Source organism: Gopherus flavomarginatus, chromosome 25, assembly GCF_025201925.1.
Source record: "Gopherus flavomarginatus isolate rGopFla2 chromosome 25, rGopFla2.mat.asm, whole genome shotgun sequence".
Classification (NCBI taxonomy): Eukaryota; Metazoa; Chordata; order Testudines; family Testudinidae; genus Gopherus; species Gopherus flavomarginatus.
In genome coordinates this window covers 9,424,083-9,445,303 of record NC_066641.1, presented here as the reverse complement: position 1 = coordinate 9,445,303, position 21,221 = coordinate 9,424,083, and the positions used below count along the sequence as shown (strand labels likewise).

The 21,221-nt window shown below is 48.7% G+C and overlaps 2 protein-coding genes across 16 annotated transcripts in view; one reads left to right on the top strand and one right to left on the bottom strand.

The window, feature by feature from the left end:
• The window catches only part of LOC127040693 (beta-1,4 N-acetylgalactosaminyltransferase 2-like), a 136,153-nt gene extending 119,940 nt beyond the window's left edge, over positions 1 to 16,213 (bottom strand). For all 15 annotated transcript variants that reach the window (XR_007771518.1, XR_007771519.1, XR_007771525.1 and 12 more), the window contains exons 1-3: positions 16,130 to 16,213; positions 14,033 to 14,158; positions 12,340 to 12,466 (exon numbers count right to left, since the gene is read on the bottom strand). The gene's annotated coding sequence lies outside the window, so the exon portion shown is untranslated. The remainder of the gene's footprint in view (positions 1 to 12,339; positions 12,467 to 14,032; positions 14,159 to 16,129) is intronic.
• Positions 16,214 to 18,254: 2,041 nt separating this feature from the next.
• The window catches only part of ABI3 (ABI family member 3), a 48,799-nt gene continuing 45,832 nt past the window's right edge, over positions 18,255 to 21,221 (top strand). The window contains exon 1 of the mRNA XM_050935214.1: positions 18,255 to 18,308. Coding sequence (XP_050791171.1) covers position 18,308 — 1 coding nt within the window. The 5' untranslated portion in view covers positions 18,255 to 18,307. The remainder of the gene's footprint in view (positions 18,309 to 21,221) is intronic.

Here is a 21,221-nt window from a genome sequence, read left to right as displayed (position 1 = left end):
ATAGATTCTAGGACTGGAAGGGACCTCAAGAGGTCATCGAGTCCAATCCCCTGCCCTCATGGCAGGACCAAATACTGTCTAGACCATCCCTGATAGTCATTTATCTAACCTACTCTTAAATATCTCCAGAGATGGAGATTCCACAACCTCCCTAGGCAGTTTATTCCAATGTTTAACCACCCTGACAGTTAGGAACTTTTTCCTAGTGTCCAACCTAAACCTCCCTTGCTGCAGTTGAAGTCCATTGCTTCTTGTTCTATCCTTATAGGCTAAGATTAACAAGTTTTCTCCCACCTCCTTATGACACCCTTTTAGATACCTGAAAACTGCTATCATATCCCCTCTCAGTCTTCTCTTCTCCAAATTAAACAAACCCAATTCTTTCAGCCTTCCTTCATAGGTCATGTTCTCTAGACCTTTAATCATTCTTGCTGCTCTTCTCTGGACCCTCTCCAATTTCTCCACATCTTTCTTGAAATGTGGTGCCCAGAACTGGACACAATACTCCAGCTGAGGCCTGACCAGCACAGAGTAGAGCGGAAGAATGACTTCTTGTGTCTTGCTCACAACACACCTGTTAATGCATCCCAGAATCACGTTTGCTTGTTTTGCAACAGCATCACACTGTTGACTCATATTTAGCTTGTGGTCCACTATAACCCCTAGATCCCTTTCTGCCATACTCCTTCCTAGACAGTCTCTTCCCATTCTGTATGTGTGAAACTGATTGTTCCTTCCTAAGTGGAGATAAGGGAGTGTATGTGGGACTGGGCAGAGAGGAACTACAAGGAGAAAGAAGCCTGGAGCCAGGTGTGTCTAATATTATCTGCCCTGAGAAAGCAATCACGGAGTGCTGTAAAGAAAAGAAGAACCTGGTATGCATGAAAGGAACTGGTCTGGAAAAGCTTTTTGGTGATGAACACAGAAAGGAAACTCAGTGTAGGTGACAGGAGCCACCCAGTTCCAAAATAAAAGGAAGAAGGCATGCACACAAGCCCCTGCTTCTTGACCTGCTCAGCAGCCTGGATTCGTGACAGCAGGCGGACACGCCAGATCTACCAACGCTTCTGCTTCTCGGTCTCCAAGCTGTTTCCGGTAATTCTTCGCCTGTGTAAGTGTGTGGGTGCATGAAGGTATGAATGCAGTGAATGTGTACATGTATGAATAAGCTCCATCTCTTTTCTATCTGACCTAACAGCGGCATTGTAATAAAACTAATACAAGTGTGACCCTGGGTTGGTTATTAGTGGAACAGAGGTAACACTCACTGCCTCTCTGATAGCCCCCGCCCCACAACTGCCCAGCACCCCATATTCCTGAGGGAATTCAGCACCAAAAAGTTAAATTCTGTGCAGAATATTTTAAAATTCTGTGCAGAATATTTTAAAATTCTCCAAATTTTGTCAATAAATAAATGTGGAGGATCCAGCATGGCAGTCGCAAGCATAGGCCACTGGGTGCATGGAGGTGGGAGATCACACTGCAGCCTTCCCCCTCCTCTCCCCTCCCCTCTGAGGATAGGGACTTGGCAGTGAGATACCTCTGCGTGCATGTCAAAAGGCCACAGGGAAGTGTTTTACATGATGGCTGGGATGTCAGCCATGACCCAAAATTCATTTGAATGACAAAATAAAGAATAGCTGATACCAATGGCTGAGTCCAGCCCCCATCCAGGCCCTTGCCTGCACCGGCTCTGGGCCATCAACTCCCAAGTGGCCGTTCCTTCTCCCTAAAATAAAGCATTTCCCTCTAATCCTGACAACTAAAGAGGTGCTTGGGACATGCAGTTTAATAAGAAAAGGAATTATAGTCAGACCATTCTTTTTTTCTGCCCTGATTTACACTCCCGGTTGCCACACATGGCTCAGTGGGATTGTACTGGGAATAACGCAGGATGCAGTTTCAACAGTGTGGCTGGAGCCATAAACAGCCAAATCTCATTTGAACAGTGGCTCTTATTTTGGATTATTTAAGGCCATTTTTAAAGGTCTTTCCCATGGGTGAGGAAGAAGTTGCTGCACTCTTAAAGGGACCTTTAAAATCGCACTCAACTCTGCACTGTTTATAACTCTCGCTTGTTCAAAATGCTACCGGCTTAAGAGCCAGCCTCGGAGATATTTGGATCTACAAGAAAAAAAATCATGTCCCTTTTCCCGAAATAAAAGTTTTCAGCTACTCCAGCCTTGTCAAATGCCAGTCCAACTTCCTCCCCAGCTAAGAGGTCGCTCCCTCTCTCGCATTCCACAGTTCTACTTGCTGCTTTTCTGCTCCAGATACATCCCCCTCCTCCCATTGTTTTAGTGTCAGTTTCCTCCTGTTGACACTGGAATATTGTGAATGGGCAGGAAAAGCAAACGCCACCCTTTATTTCCCTTGAACGTTCCCTCCTCCCCAGTCTGGTTGTGTGTGCGCCTCTCCCTCCTCTAAAATAACAAGGAGAAAGGGAGGAGAGGAAACTCCGCCCCTCCCTCCTTTGCTGCTGCCGATCCCTGCTGGGAAAGGGAAGAGAGGAAAGATAACGGTCCAAAGAGGATCCTTGGCATCTGGTCTTAAACTTCAGAGAAGAGGGAGGTGGCGTCAAAAGGAGACTAGGAGAGAGATTGCAGGGCGTTGCCCAGGGGAAGAATGCAGATACAGCGTGGGACTGCTCGGAACAGCTGCTCCCCCCCAGGGCCACCAGCCTGCTCCCCCCGCGGCCCTAGCCCGTCCTTCGCTGCTCGCTCACTGAGCCAGCCAAAGTCACCCCGACCCCCGCTCTTTTTCCTTCGCAGCCCGGCTCCCCCCCGCCCCCCCAGCGAGTTCCTCCTCCGCTCCCTGAAGTCCCATGCCCAACTCTACCCCCGCCAGCTCAGATCCCCTCCTCTTCCCAGCCTCCAGGTATCCCCCCCGCTCTGTTCCTAGCCTTGCCTGCCCCCCGAGCTCAGACCCCCCCTCCTCTTCCCAGCCTCCACGTATCCCCCCTGCGCTCTGTTCCTAGCCTTGCCCCCCCCACCCCGAGCTCGGATCCCCCCTCTTCCCAGCCTCCAGGTATCCCACCTCTGTTCCTAGCCTTGCCCCCCCCCACCCCGAGCTCAGACCCCCCCTCCTCTTCCCAGCCTCCACGTATCCCCCCCGCTCTGTTCCTAGCCTTGCCTGCCCCCCGAGCTCAGACCCCCCCTCCTCTTCCCAGCCTCCAGGTATCCCTCCGCTGTTCCTAGCCTTGGCCCCCCCACCCCGAGCTCAGACCCCCCTCCTCTTCCCAGCCTCCACGTATCCCCCCCGCTCTGTTCCTAGCCTTGCCTGCCCCCCCCGAGCTCAGACCCCCCCCCTCCTCTTCCCAGCCTCCAGGTATCCCCCCGCGCTCTGTTCCTAGCCTTGCCCCCCCCACCCCGAGCTCGGATCCCCCCTCTTCCCAGCCTCCAGGTATCCCCCCGCTCTGTTCCTAGCCTTGCCTGCCCCCCCGAGCTCAGACCCCCCCTCCTCTTCCCACCCTCCACGTATCCCCCCCGCTCTGTTCCTAGCCTTGCCTGACCCCCCGAGCTCAGACCCCCCCTCCTCTTCCCAGCCTCCAGGTATCCCCCCCGCGCTCTGTTCCTAGCCTTGCCCCCCCCACCCCGAGCTCGGATCCCCCCTCTTCCCAGCCTCCAGGTATCCCCCCCGCGCTCTGTTCCTAGCCTTGCCTGCCCCCCCGAGCTCCGACCCCCCCTCCTCTTCCCAGCCTCCAGGTATCCCCCGCGCTCTGTTCCTAGCCTTGCCCCCCCACCCCGAGCTCGGATCCCCCCTCTTCCCAGCCTCCAGGTATCCCCCTCCCCTCTGTTCCTAGCCTTGCCTGCCCCCCGGCCCAGCTCCCCAGACCAGTTCCTCCTTCGCCCTCCCTGCTCCCCAAAGTCCCATGCCCGGCCCTGCCCCCAGCTCAGCTCCCCCTTCTCTTCCCAGACTCCGGGTATCCCCACTCTGTTCCCAGCCTCACCTGCCCCAGCTCCCCGTTTGCTCACACGCAAACTTCCCTGCGCCCCCGCTGAGAAGCGAGTGGGCGGAGGGGAGGGGAGGGGCCAGGGCGCCTGGTCGGGAGAAGTCTGCAGGCCCGGCACTGAGGAGGGGCTGGAGAGGAGTCTACGCAGCAGCTAGCGAGGGTGGTGCTCCACGTTTTTGGGTGCCGCGTATGCCTAAGGATGCCCTGCCGGGGCTGAAACCCTCGGGCTTTGGCCTCCCCAACCAGTGCAGCAGGGCTCTGGCGAGCTGAGGCTTCGGTCCTCGCTCCTGGGGCCGTGTTGTCAGAAGGGGTGCAGTGACTTTTGAGAACCTGTCTTAGCCCAGTGGTTTTCAAACTTTTTTTTTCTGCGACCCAGTGGAAGAAAATCTGTGATGCCCGTGACCCAGTGGGGTTGGGGATGAGGGGTGTGGAAGGGGCTCAGAACTGGGGCAGAGGGTTGGGGTGCAGGAGGGAGGGCTGGGAATGAGGGGTTCAGGGCATGAGAGGGGGCTCTGGATTAGGGCAGGGGGTTTGGGGTGTAGGCTGTGGGGTGGGACCAGGGATGAGGGGTTTGGGGTGCAGGAGGGGGCTCAGGGCTGGGACATAGTGTTGGGGTGTGGGAAGGGGTCAGGGCTGGAGGGTGCAGGCTCTGGGGTGGGGCTGCAGATGAGGGGGTTGAGGTGCAGGAAGGGGCTGTGGGTTTAGGGGGGGCTCAATGTGGGGGACTGGGACACTGGGTTGGGGAGCAGGCTTACCTCGGGCGGCTCCCGGTCAGCGGTGCAGCGGGGGTGTTAAGGCAGTCTTCCTGCCTGTCCTGGCACCACAGACCACGCTATGCCCCAGAAGCGGCCAGCAGCAAGCCCAGCTCCTAGGCAGAGGCGCCTGGAACTGGTGCTCAGGGCGGGGGCAGTGCATAGAGCCCTGTGCCCACCCCCCCGGGAGCCAGATCTGCTGCTGGCCACTTCTGGGCTGCAGCACAGTGTTAGAACAGGTAGGAATTAGCCTGCCTTAGCGGGGCAGCACCACCAACAGGACTTTTAGAGCCACTGTGACCCAGTGCCTTATGTTCTGCTACCCAGTATCTCAGCTGTGCTGCAGCATGGGACCCCAAGAGAAGAGTTTATAACGCTGAGCATCAAATCGCAGTATATAAAGGGAGAGGAAGGTGCAAACTGTCTTCCACAGTCATGATCCCAACCGCTTTTGCTTCCAAGACTGTTATTGCAGCATATTATTGCCTAACATGTTTGGATCGAAAGCAAAATCCTCTTTTCGGATCTACACGCTGCAGCTCAACTCTGCTAGCCTGCTCTCCAGCTCTGATAGGTGCATGTCCTGAAAGCAGATCAGAGCCGGGATGTGAGCAGAGAATTTCATCCTTGGAGAACACAGCTGTTTTCCTGTCCCTCAAACCAAACCAAGACACACTTCAGTGCTCTATAGCCATGGTTGCAACACTGCAGCTTACACCAATGTTGGTGCAGCAGCAGGGACGAGTGCTTTTTAAAGTAAGTGTTTCCACAGATCAAAATCCTCCTCTTGTTAAATGTTCGACTGTATCCAAAGCAGGGCTGGAGGGAGGACTAGGAGAGACTGCACGAGTCCTCACAAACTGGGGAGAGTCCCGTTTGCTTTTTCTCATGTCTGCAGCTTTGCCTTTCGGGGGGTTACAGTTGCAGCCTAATTCCCCAGCGACCACATTCTGCTGTCCAAGCGTGAGAGAGTCAAGCATGGTTCAACCGCAGGCGGTGCAAGTGCAGAAGTATCCCCTCCCGCTGCACGCTACGGGAAGCGTCCCAGGTCCCGCTAGCCCCCTAGTGTCTCCACAGCTTGCAAGCCTGAAAAGGCAGCATGTGGCTTGCAGAATCTTCCTGCAGGCATTTAATCAGGGCTTTCTGAGGGGAACAAACTGCTCTCTGGGCTGGATGGTACATCCACGTTGGGCTCTGCCTCGTTCCCACATGACTGAGAGCGGGGAAGAGGATGCTGCGGGGAGGGGGGGGGAGCAGGAAGGAAGGGTGTTTTCCTGCAAGGCAGCAGGTACTGTGGTGGGGAAGGTTTCCACGCACTGTAACAACTTATGCCCAAATAAATGTGTTAGTCTCTAAGGTGCCACAAGGACTCCTGGTTATTTTTGCTGTAACAACCTTGTCCCTTTCAATATAGGCAGTGACAACCCAGCAATGATACTGGAAATGTCCCCAATTCTGAGATTTTCAGCCAAACTACTCAAAACGTAAAAAGCTTTCTCTAGCAGGAATGGCTCAGCTGTACCATCACCCTATGCAAAATTCTCTCCATGAGAACAAACGCCTACTAGAAATATACTGCAAACAAACTTGGTCAGCTTAGAAAGGACATAAATATTGATCTTTTTAAAAAAATAGCTGCAAACTAAGCAAAATGAATTTTATTTTGGAAAAGTAGTAAGAGAACACCTACTGAACTGTATAGATACAGGCCTCATAAGAAATGCAACCCAGAACACCAGTGCCAGAAAGAAACCACTGGATAAATACAATTCACCAGTAAAACAACTTGTTAAATTATTTTGAACAGTATAATCCGGCTCATCCTGCTATGCAGGAGCAAAGTCTGTGGGCCAGTTTTAGCTAATAATTGCTCTGGTTTGGATCAAATCATAGTTGCCAGCACAGACAGTAGCAACCCTGCCTAGAGCAGTTTGGTTTGGTTTTATTCTTTCAGCTAACAGTTAGCTGCCACTGCCATATGACTCAGGGCAGTGTATGCCCCCTCCAACCAAGATCACCTGCACCATGGAGAGGCTTTCACCAGCTGAAAGGCACGCATAGTCTGTCAGGGAGGATACTGGAGAGGGAGTCAGGAGAGGTGGGTTCTGTTCCCTGCTCTGTCACTGGCCTGCTATGTGACCTTAAGCAAGTTCCTTCACCCCACTGTGCCTCTATTTGTTTACCCATTCATCCTTTGGTCTGGTTGGTCTTCTTAGACCAGCAGTTCTCAAACTGTGGGTCGGGACCTTGAAGGGGGTCATGACCCCATTTTAATGGGGTTGCCAGGACTGGCTTAGACTTGCTGGGCCCAGGGCTGAAGCCAAAGTCCAAGTCCCACCACCCTGGACTGATGCTAAAGCCCAAGGGCAGGTCTCAGGTTACAGGCCTCCTGCCCGGACCTGAAGCCCTTGGGCTTTGGCTTTGGGCCCCCTGCCCGGGATGGGGAGGTTCGGGTTTTGGCTTTGGCAGGATGAGGCTTCAGTCCTCGCTCCTGGTGTTGCAGGCACAGAGGGTGCCCGAGGCAAGCAACAGTGGTTTGTTGCCCAGAGTGCGTAGCGCCAATAAACACACCAGGGTGGAAAAGCAAGCAAAGTTTATTTGAGATCTCAAAGCGGTGCTGGGAGACTTAGCAGGCCTCAGATCCAGCACCCCTACACAAGCGGCTTTTCCCTTTTTATAAGTTTTTTCTCTTTCTTCTTTCTTCCCCCCTCTCCTCCTCCTCCTCCTTCCTCCCCCTGTAGCAATTACATAAGCGCAGGTGCATTAAGTAATCTTGGCCGCGGCAGCTCGTTAGTAAGTTTTCCTTCTGCAAGTTATCTTATCCTTCTGCTAAAGGTGCACAGGCCTCATTATTTCTGCTTTAGACCAGTTAGAACTGTTGCAACTGATAATGGCTGTTACACCTGGCCTTTTAGGTTGATTAAAGTTCAAACATGGAGGGACTTTTGTCTGCTGAGGCCTAAAACCAGGAAGGCTCCATTCCCTTGTGGCCTTCCACCCTCCCGAGTTACTTAGGGTTATGCTTAGTGATACCAACACTGGGGTATAAAAAGTAGGATTTAAGTGGTTTCAAAGTAATAACAGAACAAAGTAAGTTACCAAGCAAAATAAAACAAAACACGCAAGTCTAAGCCTAATACGTTAAAGAAACTGAATACAGGTAAATCTCACCCTCAGAGACGTTCCAATAAGCTTCTTTCATTCACAGACTAGACTCCTTCCTAGTCTGGGCCCAATCCTTTCCCCGGTACAGGTCTTGTTAGTTCCAGCTCAGGCGGTAACTAGGGGATTTCTGATGACTGGCAACCCCCTTTGTTCTGTTCACCCCCTTTTATAGCTTTGGCACAAGATGGGAATCATTTGTTTCTCTGGATTTCCATCCCTCCTTCTACATGGAAAAGCACCAGGGTTAAGATGGATTCCAGTACCAGGTGACATGATCACATGTCCTGTGAGACCCCACCCAAGCCTCCATTCTTCCCAGCCTGACTCACAGGAACACAGGAAGGCTTACAAGTAAACAGAGCCATTTACAAACAATTGTCCTGGTCAATGGGAGCCATCAAGCTTCTAAACTACCATTAATGGTCTACACTTTGCATAATTACAATAGGACCTCAGAGTTAACTTCATATTTCTAGTTTTAGATAAAGAGTGATACATACATACAAATAGGATGAACACACTCAGTAGATAAGCTTTGTAATACCTTACAAGAGACCTTTTGCATAAAGCATATTCCAGTTACATTATATTCACACTCCAAACATATTTTCATAAAGCATATGGAGTGCAAAGTCATAAGTCATAAAGCCTCCTACTGCAAGACAAACCCAAGAAAGAAACCAACAGGACTCCACTGGCCATCACATACAGCCGCCAGCTAAAACCCCTCCAACGCATCATCAAGGATCTACAACCCATCCTGGACAATGATCCCACACTTTCACAGGCCTTGGGTGGCAGGCCGGTCCTTGCCCACAGACAACCTGCCAACCTGAAACATATTCTCACCAGTAACTGCACACCGCACCATAATAACTCTAGCTCAGGAACCAATCCATGCAACAAACCTCGATGCCAACTCTGCCCACATATCTACACCAGCGACACCATCACAGGACCTAACCAGATCAGCCATACCATCACTGGTTCATTCACCTGCACATCCACCAATGTAATATACGCCATCATATGCCAGCAATGCCCCTCTGCTATGTACATCGGCCAAACTGGACAGTCTCTACGGAAAAGGATAAATGGACACAAATCAGACATTAGGAATGGCAATATACAAAAACCTGTAGGAAAGCACTCCAACCTCTCTGGCCACACTATAGCAGACCTTAAGGTGGCCATCCTGCAGCAAAAAAACTTCAGGACCAGACTTCAAAGAGAAACTGCTGAGCTTCAGTTCATCTGCAAATTTGACACCATCAGCTCAGGATTGAACAAAGACTGTGAATGGCTTGCCAATTACAGAACCAGTTTCTCCTCTCTTGGTTTTCACACCTCAACTGCTAGAACAGGGCCTCATCCTCCCTGATTGAACTGACCTCGTTATCTCTAGCTTGTTTGCTAGCATATATATACCTGCCCCTGGAAATTTCCATTACATGCATCTGAGGAAGTGGGTATTCACCCACAAAAGCTCATGCTCCAAAACGTCTGTTAGTCTATAAGGTGCCACAGGATTCTTTGCTGCTTTTACAGATCCAGACTAACACAGCTACCCCTCTGATACTTAAAGTCATAACTGGTACCCAGAAGTCACTTTCTACAGGACAGACCCAACAAGAAAAGTAACAGGCCATCACGTATAGCCCACAGCTAAAACCTCTCCATTGCATCATCAAGGGCCTACAATCTATCCTGAAAAATGAACCCCCACTCTCATAGGCCTTGGGAAGCAGACCAATCCTTGCTTACAGACAGCCCCCCAACCTGAAGCAAATACTCACCAGCAACTACACACCACACCACAGAAACACTAACCCATGAAACAACCCCTGTAACAAATGTTGTTAGTCTTGTGCCTTGAGCCTTTGCTTAGAGCTTAGCAGGAGCTGAGGCCTGCAGCCAGGGGCGGCTCCAGGCACCAGCGCACCAAGCGCGTGCCTGGGGTGGCAAGCCACAGGGGGCGCTCTGCTGGTCGCTGCGAGGGTGGCAGGCAGGTTGTCTTCGGTGGCATGCCTGCGGAGGGTCCCCTGGGCCTGCGGCTTCGGCAGACCTCCCGCAGGCTGCCGCCAAATCCGCGGGACTGGGGACCTCCCGCAGGCAAGCTGCTGAAGGCAGCCTGCCTGCTGTGCCTGGGGTGGCAAAATACCTAGAGCCGCCCCTGCCTGCAGCACCCAGGACTAGGAGTCTGCTGGGTGCCCCAACCCCCCTGGAACCCTACTTGTCCCAGCTGGGCTTACCTTGGGCTGCAGAGCTGTGTGGCTTTTCTGACTCCCCAGGCAGCCAACCTGTGGCAGATGGGAAAGGGGACTGCCAGCTCCATTTCTGAAAACAGAAGTCACAGCCTCATATCTACTTCCTGGATAAGAGAGCCAGGGGAGGGAGACACCAGCCCAGGCCCTGACACCCAAGGGGAGCCCCCTTCAGTATTGCCAACCACCAGAGATAAAAAATCATGAGTTGGATTCCCCCCCCACCAAAAAAGCACAACATTTAAAAAACAGCATCAAACCAGGTCTTTTCAGTTGGGTCTGTTTATTTTTAAGCCCCCTCTACTCTTCTGGCTGGGTGTGGTCCTTTCAGAAAAAAAGAAATTACCTAACGACCCACCTTGTCTCTCTGGCGTGTATTGAAGAAGACTATACCTGTGCTCAGTGGCTGTGCCCACAGTAAGGGCTGCTTTTGTTTTTATTTCCAACTGGCCCTTTGGCTCCTGCCAAATGCTAATTTGTATTATTGCAGGGTATTGTGGGATGTAGCTTAGCATGAATGAACAAAACTCAGGGAAAAGCATAGGCCAGTTTGGCTCCCATAACTGCCAGGCGTTCTTACAATGTGGCCTATGCTAACAACATAAATGTGTTGGCTAACACTGCCTTGTGGCTGTTTGTCTCACTTCCTCTGAGACTGCATTTCGTCCCCTGTTTTTAGGAACCAGATTTAAAGGGGCAATGACACTAACCTTAGGGTCAAGCAAAGGTCACATTAACTGGGATCCCATGGTGCCCTTCTATCAGCCTTGATGTAAAATAAAGCAGGCCTATTCCTGCTTCTTTGCACCCCAGTACCTTTTCACTCCTTTCTATTCTATATAGGTTCTTAGACTATGCTGAGAGCGCATTAATCAAGGTGACCTCAGTCATGTGTTTTGTTCTTTCATTGGCTCTCCAGAGGGAAGAGGGCATGCAGTAGACTGTTCGTTTTGGAATAATGTTGTTAGATACTTGAACTGCTGCAATGCTATGCTTCTGCATTTAGAGCCTCTTGTCCAACTGTGATGGGCACAGTAAGTGCATAGATGAGGCGGAACAAATTGCATCCCCTGATGTGTGGCTGTCTCTGCCACTGGAAGTTGGCCCATGTTGTTCCCCTAGTGACAGTGCAAAGTGCTACTGTACTAGCCCTGACCTTGGCATTAGCACCTAATGCAGCAGTGCAGAATGCTGTCCTGGGGAGACAGTCTGGGTGGGAAGTGAAGTGATCGAAGAAAAGTAGGAGACTGGGAAGTGAGAAGGCGGAAAGAAGGAAAAATAGGAAAGGTTTCAGATCAGGAGAAGCAGAAAAATATAGACTAGGTATGTCAGCAGACACTATTCGAGGAGGGAAGCAGAGGGAAATAAAAATCTACAGATTTACCAGAGAGAGAGAGAGAATCAAGGAAAAGAAGTGAAAGGAAATATAATTGGTGAAAAAGGGAATTGATCAAAAAGCTGTGCAGTGGGATAGATGAAAACAGATCCAGAAAACAGTAGACAGGATGCCCATTCACAAAGGACCATTACATGAACAGAGCGAATAGGGTGACCAGATGTCCTGGTATTTTCGGGATCATCACGATATTAGGGGCTTTGTTTTATAAGCGCAACAATAAACACACACCCTACCCCACCCCCACAAAAATGTCCCATTTTTTCACCCTTGCTATCTGGTCACCCTGCGAGAGAATGACTGTGTGAACATCTATTGAAATAATATAGTGCCAAGGTGCCTAATGAACAAGAGAGGGCCCACGAGGTCAAGAAACCCCAAACTCAGTGAAAAGAGCCACAGGAGCATTGAATCTAAGGAGCACGTCAAGCTGAAGAGAAGCAACAGAAGAGCAAGAGTGGAGCTGAACTTAGGCTAGGAAGACGAAAAGTTGATATATCTCTGAAGTGACACAGTTTATTGCTGAGCAATCTCTTTTGTTCTAATTGTTAATAATGCATTTGGTATTAACTGCAGGGAGTAAGGAAGAGCAGCATGTACAAGACTGCAAAGGTTAAGGTGTTGGTAACCTGTAGTTTATTCTTATAAGTAGTAAGTACTTGGTAATGTTCTATATTATTTATGTTCCTGTTACAATGTTGGGGTTTTCCCTTATAAAGTTATACAAAAAAAATTATCCTTTTTGTCATGATTTGCTTCTGCCTCCCCTCACAGTGAGCATAATCTAGCTTAGCTGGGTCACCACATTACCATGCAGGACACCTCTGTATTGTGCTGAAATCCAGGGCCAGAGTTGGTGTCTTACAGAGACAGCATGCTGTACTCCTTGGAAGCAGAAATGACCTTTCCTCGGTCTCCAGGAAGCAACTGCACAGAACTAAAGAGGTGTAGAGAGTAGGGTAAAGTGGAGGAGTGCAATGCAGTATCTTAACTGCAGTTATTCAACCTGAAAATCTCTTGAACAATATGTTGAACAAGACAGAGGTTAGCTGTCTTAGTGAGCTAAGACACCCGGTAATGCAGCATGACTCATTATGCCTCCCTATCTCCCTTAGATATCAAGTACATTTAAATTAACTATACAAGGGGTTTTGTGAAGTTAGACATTACAGAAAGTTAATAATATAAAATATGATATAAAATAATATAAAAAGGAACTGAAAGGTCTCTGGGCGTCTACACTGAACTAAATTTAGAGATAGATTTAAATTGGAACTTCATATCCAACCTGTTCTTGCCCCCTAGAACATTAATAATATGTGCCTACAAATCTCAGATAGCAAGGGCATGGCCTGGATTCAAATGTTGTCCTGCTGAGGTTTTGGGTCTGGCATTAAAACTGGAAGGAGACTATTTGTCGTTTGTCTTTCAAGGTGGTAGAAATCTCAGAAGATAGGGGGCAAAAATCAAGGATGTCAAGGTGTGACCTGACATGGCAAACTCCAAACAAAGATGAGTTAGTTACAAATCTACAATGTAACTTTCAGATGCGTGCTGCATTGGCTACTTCCGCTGCTATTGAAGTCAACTGCAAAATTTGCATGACCATTGGTGGGAGCAGTTAAACCGACACAGAGCCCATTTAAAATCCCGCTCCAGATTCTGCATTTCTCATGACTGGATCAGTGAAAAAAAAAAGAAAAAAAAAGAAAGTGTGAACAATTTTAGTTTCCCTTTCTACTTATTTTCATGTTCTGATTCTCGTGTCCTAGCACAAGGCTGCAGTGCTCAGGCTGCAAACTGTGGCTAGGGTTGCTTGTTTGATTTAATTCTTTTCATGGATGTTGTGTGTATTTTACTGAAGCAATTCCACTGGCCCTGGTTTTGAGCTAACATCCTTTAAGCAAAACAGGTGTTTAGGGAACCCAGACAGTCTTTGTGAACTTGAAGCTTATAATGATGCATTCTAAACTAGCTGTTACCACTCAAGAAAGAGCTCTTGGAGTCACCCTGGATAGTTCTCTGAAAACTTCAGTTCAATGCTCACCAGCAGGCAAATGTTAAGAACCACTAGGAAAGTAATGGAAAATAAGACTGAAAATATCATAATGCCACTATACAAAGCTGTAGGGTGTTATTGGTGTATGGTTATACTTTTGCTATGTATTATAATTAATGTTGCTAAGAATTCAAGATGGCGCATGTGGTAGAAAAGGTTTGAACTCCATCTTGGTATCCTTTCTTCATGGCATTTTCCTGCCTAAATTCTGTTTCTCACCCGAACTTGAGGGACTGAGAGCTGGCTGGAACTGGTTGGGGGCAGTGACTGCCAGTGTGTACCTCAGGAATTCACGCCAGAGAGAGTATATAAGGAACTGTCAGCGATGACACGGTGCTGTCCACCATCAAGGCAGCCACGTCCAATTTCTCTGGGTGGCATCGGATCAAGACCATCGGATCAAGACTTCAGCTACTACCACCTGCCAAGTACTCTGATACTTACCGGATATCCCGTGGAGACTTTGCCATCAGTCAAGATCTGTTTATCTCCTGCTTTGGTGGTAGAGAGCCAGATCCTTTGATGTTCCTGAGACTTTGAGACGGTTCATCAGTTGCCGGTGACCTCCATCTGCAGAGAAACAGTAATTGTTTTTCAGGCACTTAATAGTTTAACCAAGGGATGGTTTGAGGGTCTGGGCTTTATGCCCCTTGCTGGAATCTATTTTTGGGTATTTGTAAGTGATCCTTGTAGTGAATCTTCCCCTAATTGTAACTTTCCCTTAATAAATCTTCTTTCTGTTTAAGGTTATATTTGCTCTATCCTTTATTTCAGTACAACATGGGCAGAAGGCACACAGATTTCTAACTCTCCCAGTTGCTAGATGCTGGTAGAAATTGAACCTGCTATTTATATGTCAGCTCCTTATTATTCTATAACAGAGATTTTGGGGTAACAAAACTATAGTGTGCCCACGCCTTGAATACTGTGTCCAGTACTGAGATGGTCACCCCATCTCAGAAATGATATACTGGAACTGGAAAAGATTCAAAGAAGGGTAACAAAGATGATCCAGGTGATGGAACAGCTTCCATATGAGGAGAAACTAAAAAGATTAGGGCTATTCATCTTAGAAAAGAAACAGAGAAATGGGGGATTTGCTAGAGGTCTATAAAATCATGAATAGTGTGGCAAAAGTGAATAGCGAAATGTTAGTTACACTTTCCCACAATATAAAAACCAGAGGTCACCTGATGATATTAATAGGCAGCAGGTTTATAATAAACAAGAGGAAATACTTTTTTCACATAATGCACAATTAACCTATTGCCATGGGATGTTGTGATGGTTCAAAGTATAACTGGGCTAAAGAGAGAACTAAAGTTCATGGAGGATAGGTCCATCAATGGCTATTAGCCAAGATGGTCATGAATGCAACTCCATGCTCGGGGAGACCCTAAACCTCTGACTGCCAGAAGCTGGGAGGGAAAGATGGGTGGGTTCATTTGACCTGTTCTGCACACTCACCCTAAGGCTCTGGTCCTGGCCCTGACAGGACACTGGGCTAGACTGACCATTGGTCTGACCTGATATGGTAGTTCTCATGCTGCCACATTGTCACTGAAGAATGGGACTGGAAAATCAGAGCTCCCACAGACCAGTAGACTCTGAGGGGAATGTATCTAAGCAACTGGGGGTTGGGCAGGCTGTGGCACTCATTCCAGCATCTAGGCAGCTGGACTGTGGAGAAATCAGAGAAGGAAGAATTCTTCCCTTGACCTAGCACTCACTACACCAGGGGATTTTCACACCCCGGAGTGACATAGCTGAATCGACTCAACTTTTGAATGTAGACCTGGCCTCAGTAACTCACGCGATAAGGAAAGATGGAGAATGCTTTGTATTTGTTTTGCACATTTTGTTTTCAAAGCCCTGTGCAAACACTTTATCAGCTTGGGCTTCTATTCCTGGCAATACAAGGGATCTCAAGGGCAAAGCTTTGTAATATAAAAATCACTCTTAGAAGTGAACAGAGACATATGGTACTTACAGGAACAAATAATTCTCTATTCAGGACAACAGATTTAATAAAATACCTAAAAGTAAACAAGGGGTACATCTACACTGCATAGTTAAGGCTGGCCCCCGGGGCTATGAAATTCCATTGTAGATGTTCAGATCCAGGCTGGAGCCTGGGCTCTGAAACCCCGCAAGGTATGGGGAGGCGGGTCTCAGAGCCTGAGCCTCCGGCTCCAGTCTGAATGGCTACACTGAATTTTTCAGCCCCACTCCACCCCTGTGAGCCAGAGTCAGCAGACCTGGGCTCTGAGACTCAGGCCTGGAGGCTTTATATTGCAGTGTAGACATACCCTATGAATCTTAGCTGTATCTTGAGGCTAAAGAAATTATTGCAGGTGCAAATAATGATGCAATTTTAGAGAAATACCATTGGTTTCAAGGGGGGTGGGGTTCTGCCTTTTTAAAAATGTATTTTATACCAGTATAATTGAGCTCAAGTTCTACCCCCTAAATGCTGAATCTTCTCTTCCTGGAGATTTCTAAAGCTAATAAACTAGAAGCATCATCAGACAAGTGACTTACATTTGGGCGTAGTCTAGCTTTGGTCACATCCGTGGACTATTATAGAAATCCAGAGCCGATGCTCAGCCTCTGGCTACTTCAACTGAAAGTGCTGCATCATAATGACAAGCAACTGATAACCTTCTGGCTTCTTCATGCTGATGCCTCAGCCAGCTGTGCATAGTAATTATTTTTTATAATGTAACGAACTCATGACCATTCACTGTGTGACCTGGAGATAACTCTGATGCTTCTCCCAGGATGCAAATTCCCGTGCACTAAGATAAAAGGAAATTACTTAGCCGTCCATGACTCATTCATTGAACAGTTCAGGAAGTTTTCATCACTGCCAGTAGAGAGCAGCAATGCACGTACCCAGGAGCCAATCCACTACAATAACCAATGGAGCAGAGAGGTTCTCAACCTTTTTCCTTCAGAGCCTGCCCTCCCCCTATGCTATAAAAACACCATGGCCTAGCTGTGCCACAACAACTGTTGTTCTCCATATAAAAGCCAGGGCCAGCATTAGGGGGTAGCAAGCAGGGCAATAGCTCTGGGTCCCCACGCCACACAGCTTCCCTGCAAAGCTAAGTTGCTCAGGCTTCGGTTTCAGCCTCGGGTGGTGGGGCTTGGGGACCCAGGCTGCAGTCCTGCACGGTGGGTCTTCGGCTTTCTGCCCTGGGCTCTAGCGAATCTAACGCCAGCCATGCTTGGAGGACCCCCCAGAAACCTGCTCATGGACCCCCAGGGGCCCCCAGATCCCTGGTTGAAAACTACTTCAATAGACGATTCCTTCTAACTTCTTGCTTGACACACTTTCACTTTGAGAAGTCTGTTGTGTCACATCAAAGCAAAATTCTGTGCTTATTTTCACAGGCTTTTGAATCCCCTATATGTACAGATGTAACCCCTTGTTCATTGGCAAGCCCTGTGAAAGCTAACAGTACAGTATGTCTGCTGGCAAGGTGCGCTGTTAAACAATAGACTACTGTGATTTGGGGTTAAAAAAGTTAGTTTTTTGCATCAGCCTAGGATGAGCGATTATCAGTTTCCTTGAAGGGAGTAGGGAGGTGTTGTATGCACAGGGGAGCTGAGGCAATGAGCCTCTTTGAACAAAATAGAAATTAACAATGAACAGCAGGAGCACCTGGGACAGCTTGAAAAATTAAAGGAGTATAAAGCACAGCAGGATTAGGGTGATTCAATTACCAGTTGTGATTGTGCAAGCAGTAGATAATTCCTGTCCTCTTTATCCCATGCTTTAGTGCAGGAAGAAATTCCACCAGCTTCGTTGCTGGTTGATGACTTGTGCTGGGTGCAGTTGGGTGATACTTCTAGGGTTCTGAGGTCTGGTCTAAATTACAAAGTTTTCCTGACACAGCTCTGTCTGCTAGGAATGTGGAAGAAAATCACACCCAGATACACACTTACAGCCAATTCTTATTAACTAAACTAAAATTTATTAAAAAAGAAAAGGGAGAGAGAATTGGTTAAAAGAACAGTATACATACACACACGAGTCAATCTTGAGATGCACATTCACAGCAGAGATGGAGCGCTTGTTGTAGATGCAACGAGTTCTTTTAGAAATAGTCCATAGGTTATAGTCCAATGTTTATACTCAGGGCGGTCCAGTCAGAACTGGGATCTCAGTCCTTAGGACGTAGGCCTCCCCTGTATGAGATCTCAAGCAGACCTGTGTTAGGTACAAGAACTAGAATGGATAAAGCAGCAGGGAGCCCCCTAACAATCAATGAGCTCTCAGTCCTTTACTGTGAGACCAGCATCTATCATCAGGTTGGCTATCACCCCCTACCATGTAATTTCCCTCCCCCTTCCTATGATGGATAATGATAGGAAAATGAAGCCAGGCGTATGTAAACCAAACAGAAAATGTGTATTTGGGGAGATGTATACAAAGCGGGGACAAGCGAGTAAACATTAACTGAAACGTATTCTTCTATGGGTACAGTAACCTAGTGAACGCATGGTGTGAAGCCAGCACCCAAATCAATACCAGAGGGGGTACAAGGTCAGCGTGACATACATATATCCCCCGTCCGTCGGTCGCTCAGGACCTCTATCTCTTAGCTCGCATCGAGCCTCGAGAGAGGAACACTGGAGCGATCCCTCGTCAGTCCGACGACGGCGGGGCGACTGAAGGCGGATGATAACGGCTGTGACAGGTAACTGGTCCGGAGTCTAGACGGCCTGTTGGAGCGAGACCCGCGCACCAGCCTCTGGGATGGGCAGCCATTAACTGAGGTAACTGCCGGCCTTCTAAAGATTGTAAAATTCTTTGGGGAAACCCCGTACAAAACTGGGTTGAGCTGGTACTGGTTTACCACTGTACCGCTGCTGACCGTTGGAAAGGGCGGGAAATATTCTAGCTGAGGGAATGGCTACGCTTGCAGCTGTACAGCGCTGCCGCGGGAGTTCTCCCACGGCAGCGCTTTGAAGTGTGAGTGTGTTCATGGCACCAGCTCTCCCAGCGCTGCAGGTACTTCACCTCCCCGTGGGGATTAGCTCCCAGCGCAGGGGCACTGTTTACACTGGCGCTTTACAGCGCTGTAACTTGCTGCACTCAGGGGGGTGTTTTTTCACACCCGAGCGAGAAAGTTGCAGCGCTGTAAAGCGCCAGTGTAGCCAAGGCCTAACCCTTGGGTCACATGACCAATATTCCATTTTAGATTATAACATGGACGCCACCCAAATACAATAAACAATGATAACCCAAACACAAATGTTAGGATTTTGCCCCTAACACCTGAGATGACAGGATCAGGACCCATGGGTCTTTTATACAATTTCAGGCCTTCTTTAACAGGTAGGAGTCCTTAGGCAAACAATAGGCAATCAGGGTGACTTTGAAGTAGGTTTATTTCCTAAGCATCACCAGTAATTAGCTACATGAATTAACATAAGGCACTTTCCTGTTTTTCCATCATTCACAGATGATTTGCTTTACATTTCAAGGAGAGATGAATACAGTAATATCCTTTATTTGCAGTTCATTTAAATGTTAAGATGCTCTTTTGATCTCTGAATTAACAGAATGCAGCATAGACAGGGACTGTTTGATTATATTGTTGGCCTCTACCAATATATATGTAAATACACAAAACAACAAACATTATTTCCCCATATGTTTTTAAGGGTTGAATTTGAGTCATTTATCCTGCAGGATGTTTAATACTTTCTGGTCAAGTGTCACAGGGAGGCTGTGAAGAAAGGAATTACAGGCCCCAAGAGATGATTGGCTCCACAAGTTGGTTTGGGAGATCAGTAATACTCCATCAAGCCTTTCATCACCTTCACTACTGTTGCCTGTCAAATCCAGTCCAGGATGGAAAATAATTACTGCCTGATGGCTGTTAGCTGCCTGTCCCCACCTTTGAAAGATGAGCTTTGTCATCTCAGGCTATCTCCCTGTCATGTGCTAACTTGTCTCTCTGAGGTCTACTTTTTCGCCTCTCTTTTGACTAAACTCCCCTCTAACCCAGGGCGGTGACTCCTTGGCAGTCACCAGGGGCGGCTCCAGGCACCAGCACGCCAAGCGTGTGCTTGGGGCAGCAAGCCGTGGGGGGTGCTCTACCGGTTGCTGCGAGGGCGGCAGGCAGGCTGCCTTCAGTGGCATGCCTGCGGAGGGTCAGCTGGTCCCACGGCTTCGGCGGACCTCCCGCAGGCGTGCCGCCGAATCCACGGGACCAGGGACCTCCCGCAGGCAAACTGCCAAAGGCAGCCTGCCTGCCGTGCTTGGAGCGGCAAAATGCCTAGAGCCACCCCTGGCAGTCACCTGTGTAGCAAGGTTGCTCAGCTGCTGCTTATAGTGTATTTATTAGACCAACAGATCCTAGCATCTTTCCCTAACATCACCTCCTCACAAGAAAGCTTTTGCAAATTTAAATCTCTCTGGTGGCTTCTTTATCACTTACTTACCCCATGATCCAGTCTCATTACTCTTTCCCCTGTGGCCTTCCTTGAACATATCTACACACAAACACACAAAAATTGCCTAGGTGGTCTTGGGAGTAGCATTAAAGCCCAGAACCAAGAGTTCATTGGAATGCCAGCATCACTCTCTTCCCTTGTGATGCTTGCTAAGCCCAAGGTACAAGGATCTGGGTGTATGGGGAAAAAAATCATCATGAGAATAAGTTATCTGGATAGTCAGACCAGCATGAAACCAGAACCAGCAGAAGGAGCTGTGTGTGTGGTGGTGAAAAGCATGTGGAACAGTGGTAGGCTGCTGGAATCCCATGCTGTTTCCATATTCAGGAGGAGTTGCAGCAGGCCAATTAAAATGGAGGAAATGTAAGATTTTTTTTTTAAATGAAATCTTGTGGCTCCTATTGAATGTGCCCTGCCATGAAGGGTCCATTATGGTGCTCTGATACCATGAAGAAGGCGTGAAACCTAAGAGGACTCCTCTACTGGTGGAGAGCAACCCAGATCCAGCCCTGTGCTCACCTGTGGTGTAAGAGGCCTATCAGGAGAAGGCCACATGGAACATGTTATCCTCTGGCAATTCTTTGCTTGTCTGAGCCCATGGGGTGTCCTGGGAAGTGTAGGGTAAGTTAGAGCAGCCCCTAGGTTGCTCTAACTCAGCAGTTCTCATAAACTGTGGGACGTGACCCCAAAGTGGGTCACGACCTCCTTTGAGCAGGGTTGCCAGGGCTGGTTTAGACTTGCTGGGCCCTGGAGCTGAATCTGGAGCCCCACTGCCCAGGGCTGAAGCCAAAGCCCAAGGACTTGAGCCCTGGGCAGTGGGGCTCAGGTTACAGGCCCCTTGCCTGGGGCTGAAGCCCTTGAGCTTCAGCTTTGGCCCCCCTGCCTGGAGTGGTGGGACTTGGGGTTTGGCGCCCCACACCCGGGGCGGTGGGGCTTGGGTGGGCTCAGGCTTTGATCTCCCCTCCTGGGGCCGTGAAGTAATTTTTGTTGTCAGAAGGGGGTCGCAGTGCAATGAAGTTTGAGAACCCCTGCCTAACTGACTCCCAATCAGAACACAAGTAGCCCATTCCTGAACCCAGCTGACAATCTGGGCCATTAGCTTTCCTTTCAAGTTTGTAAAACTATTGTTTCCATATAATTATCACTCAGCAGCAACATGCAT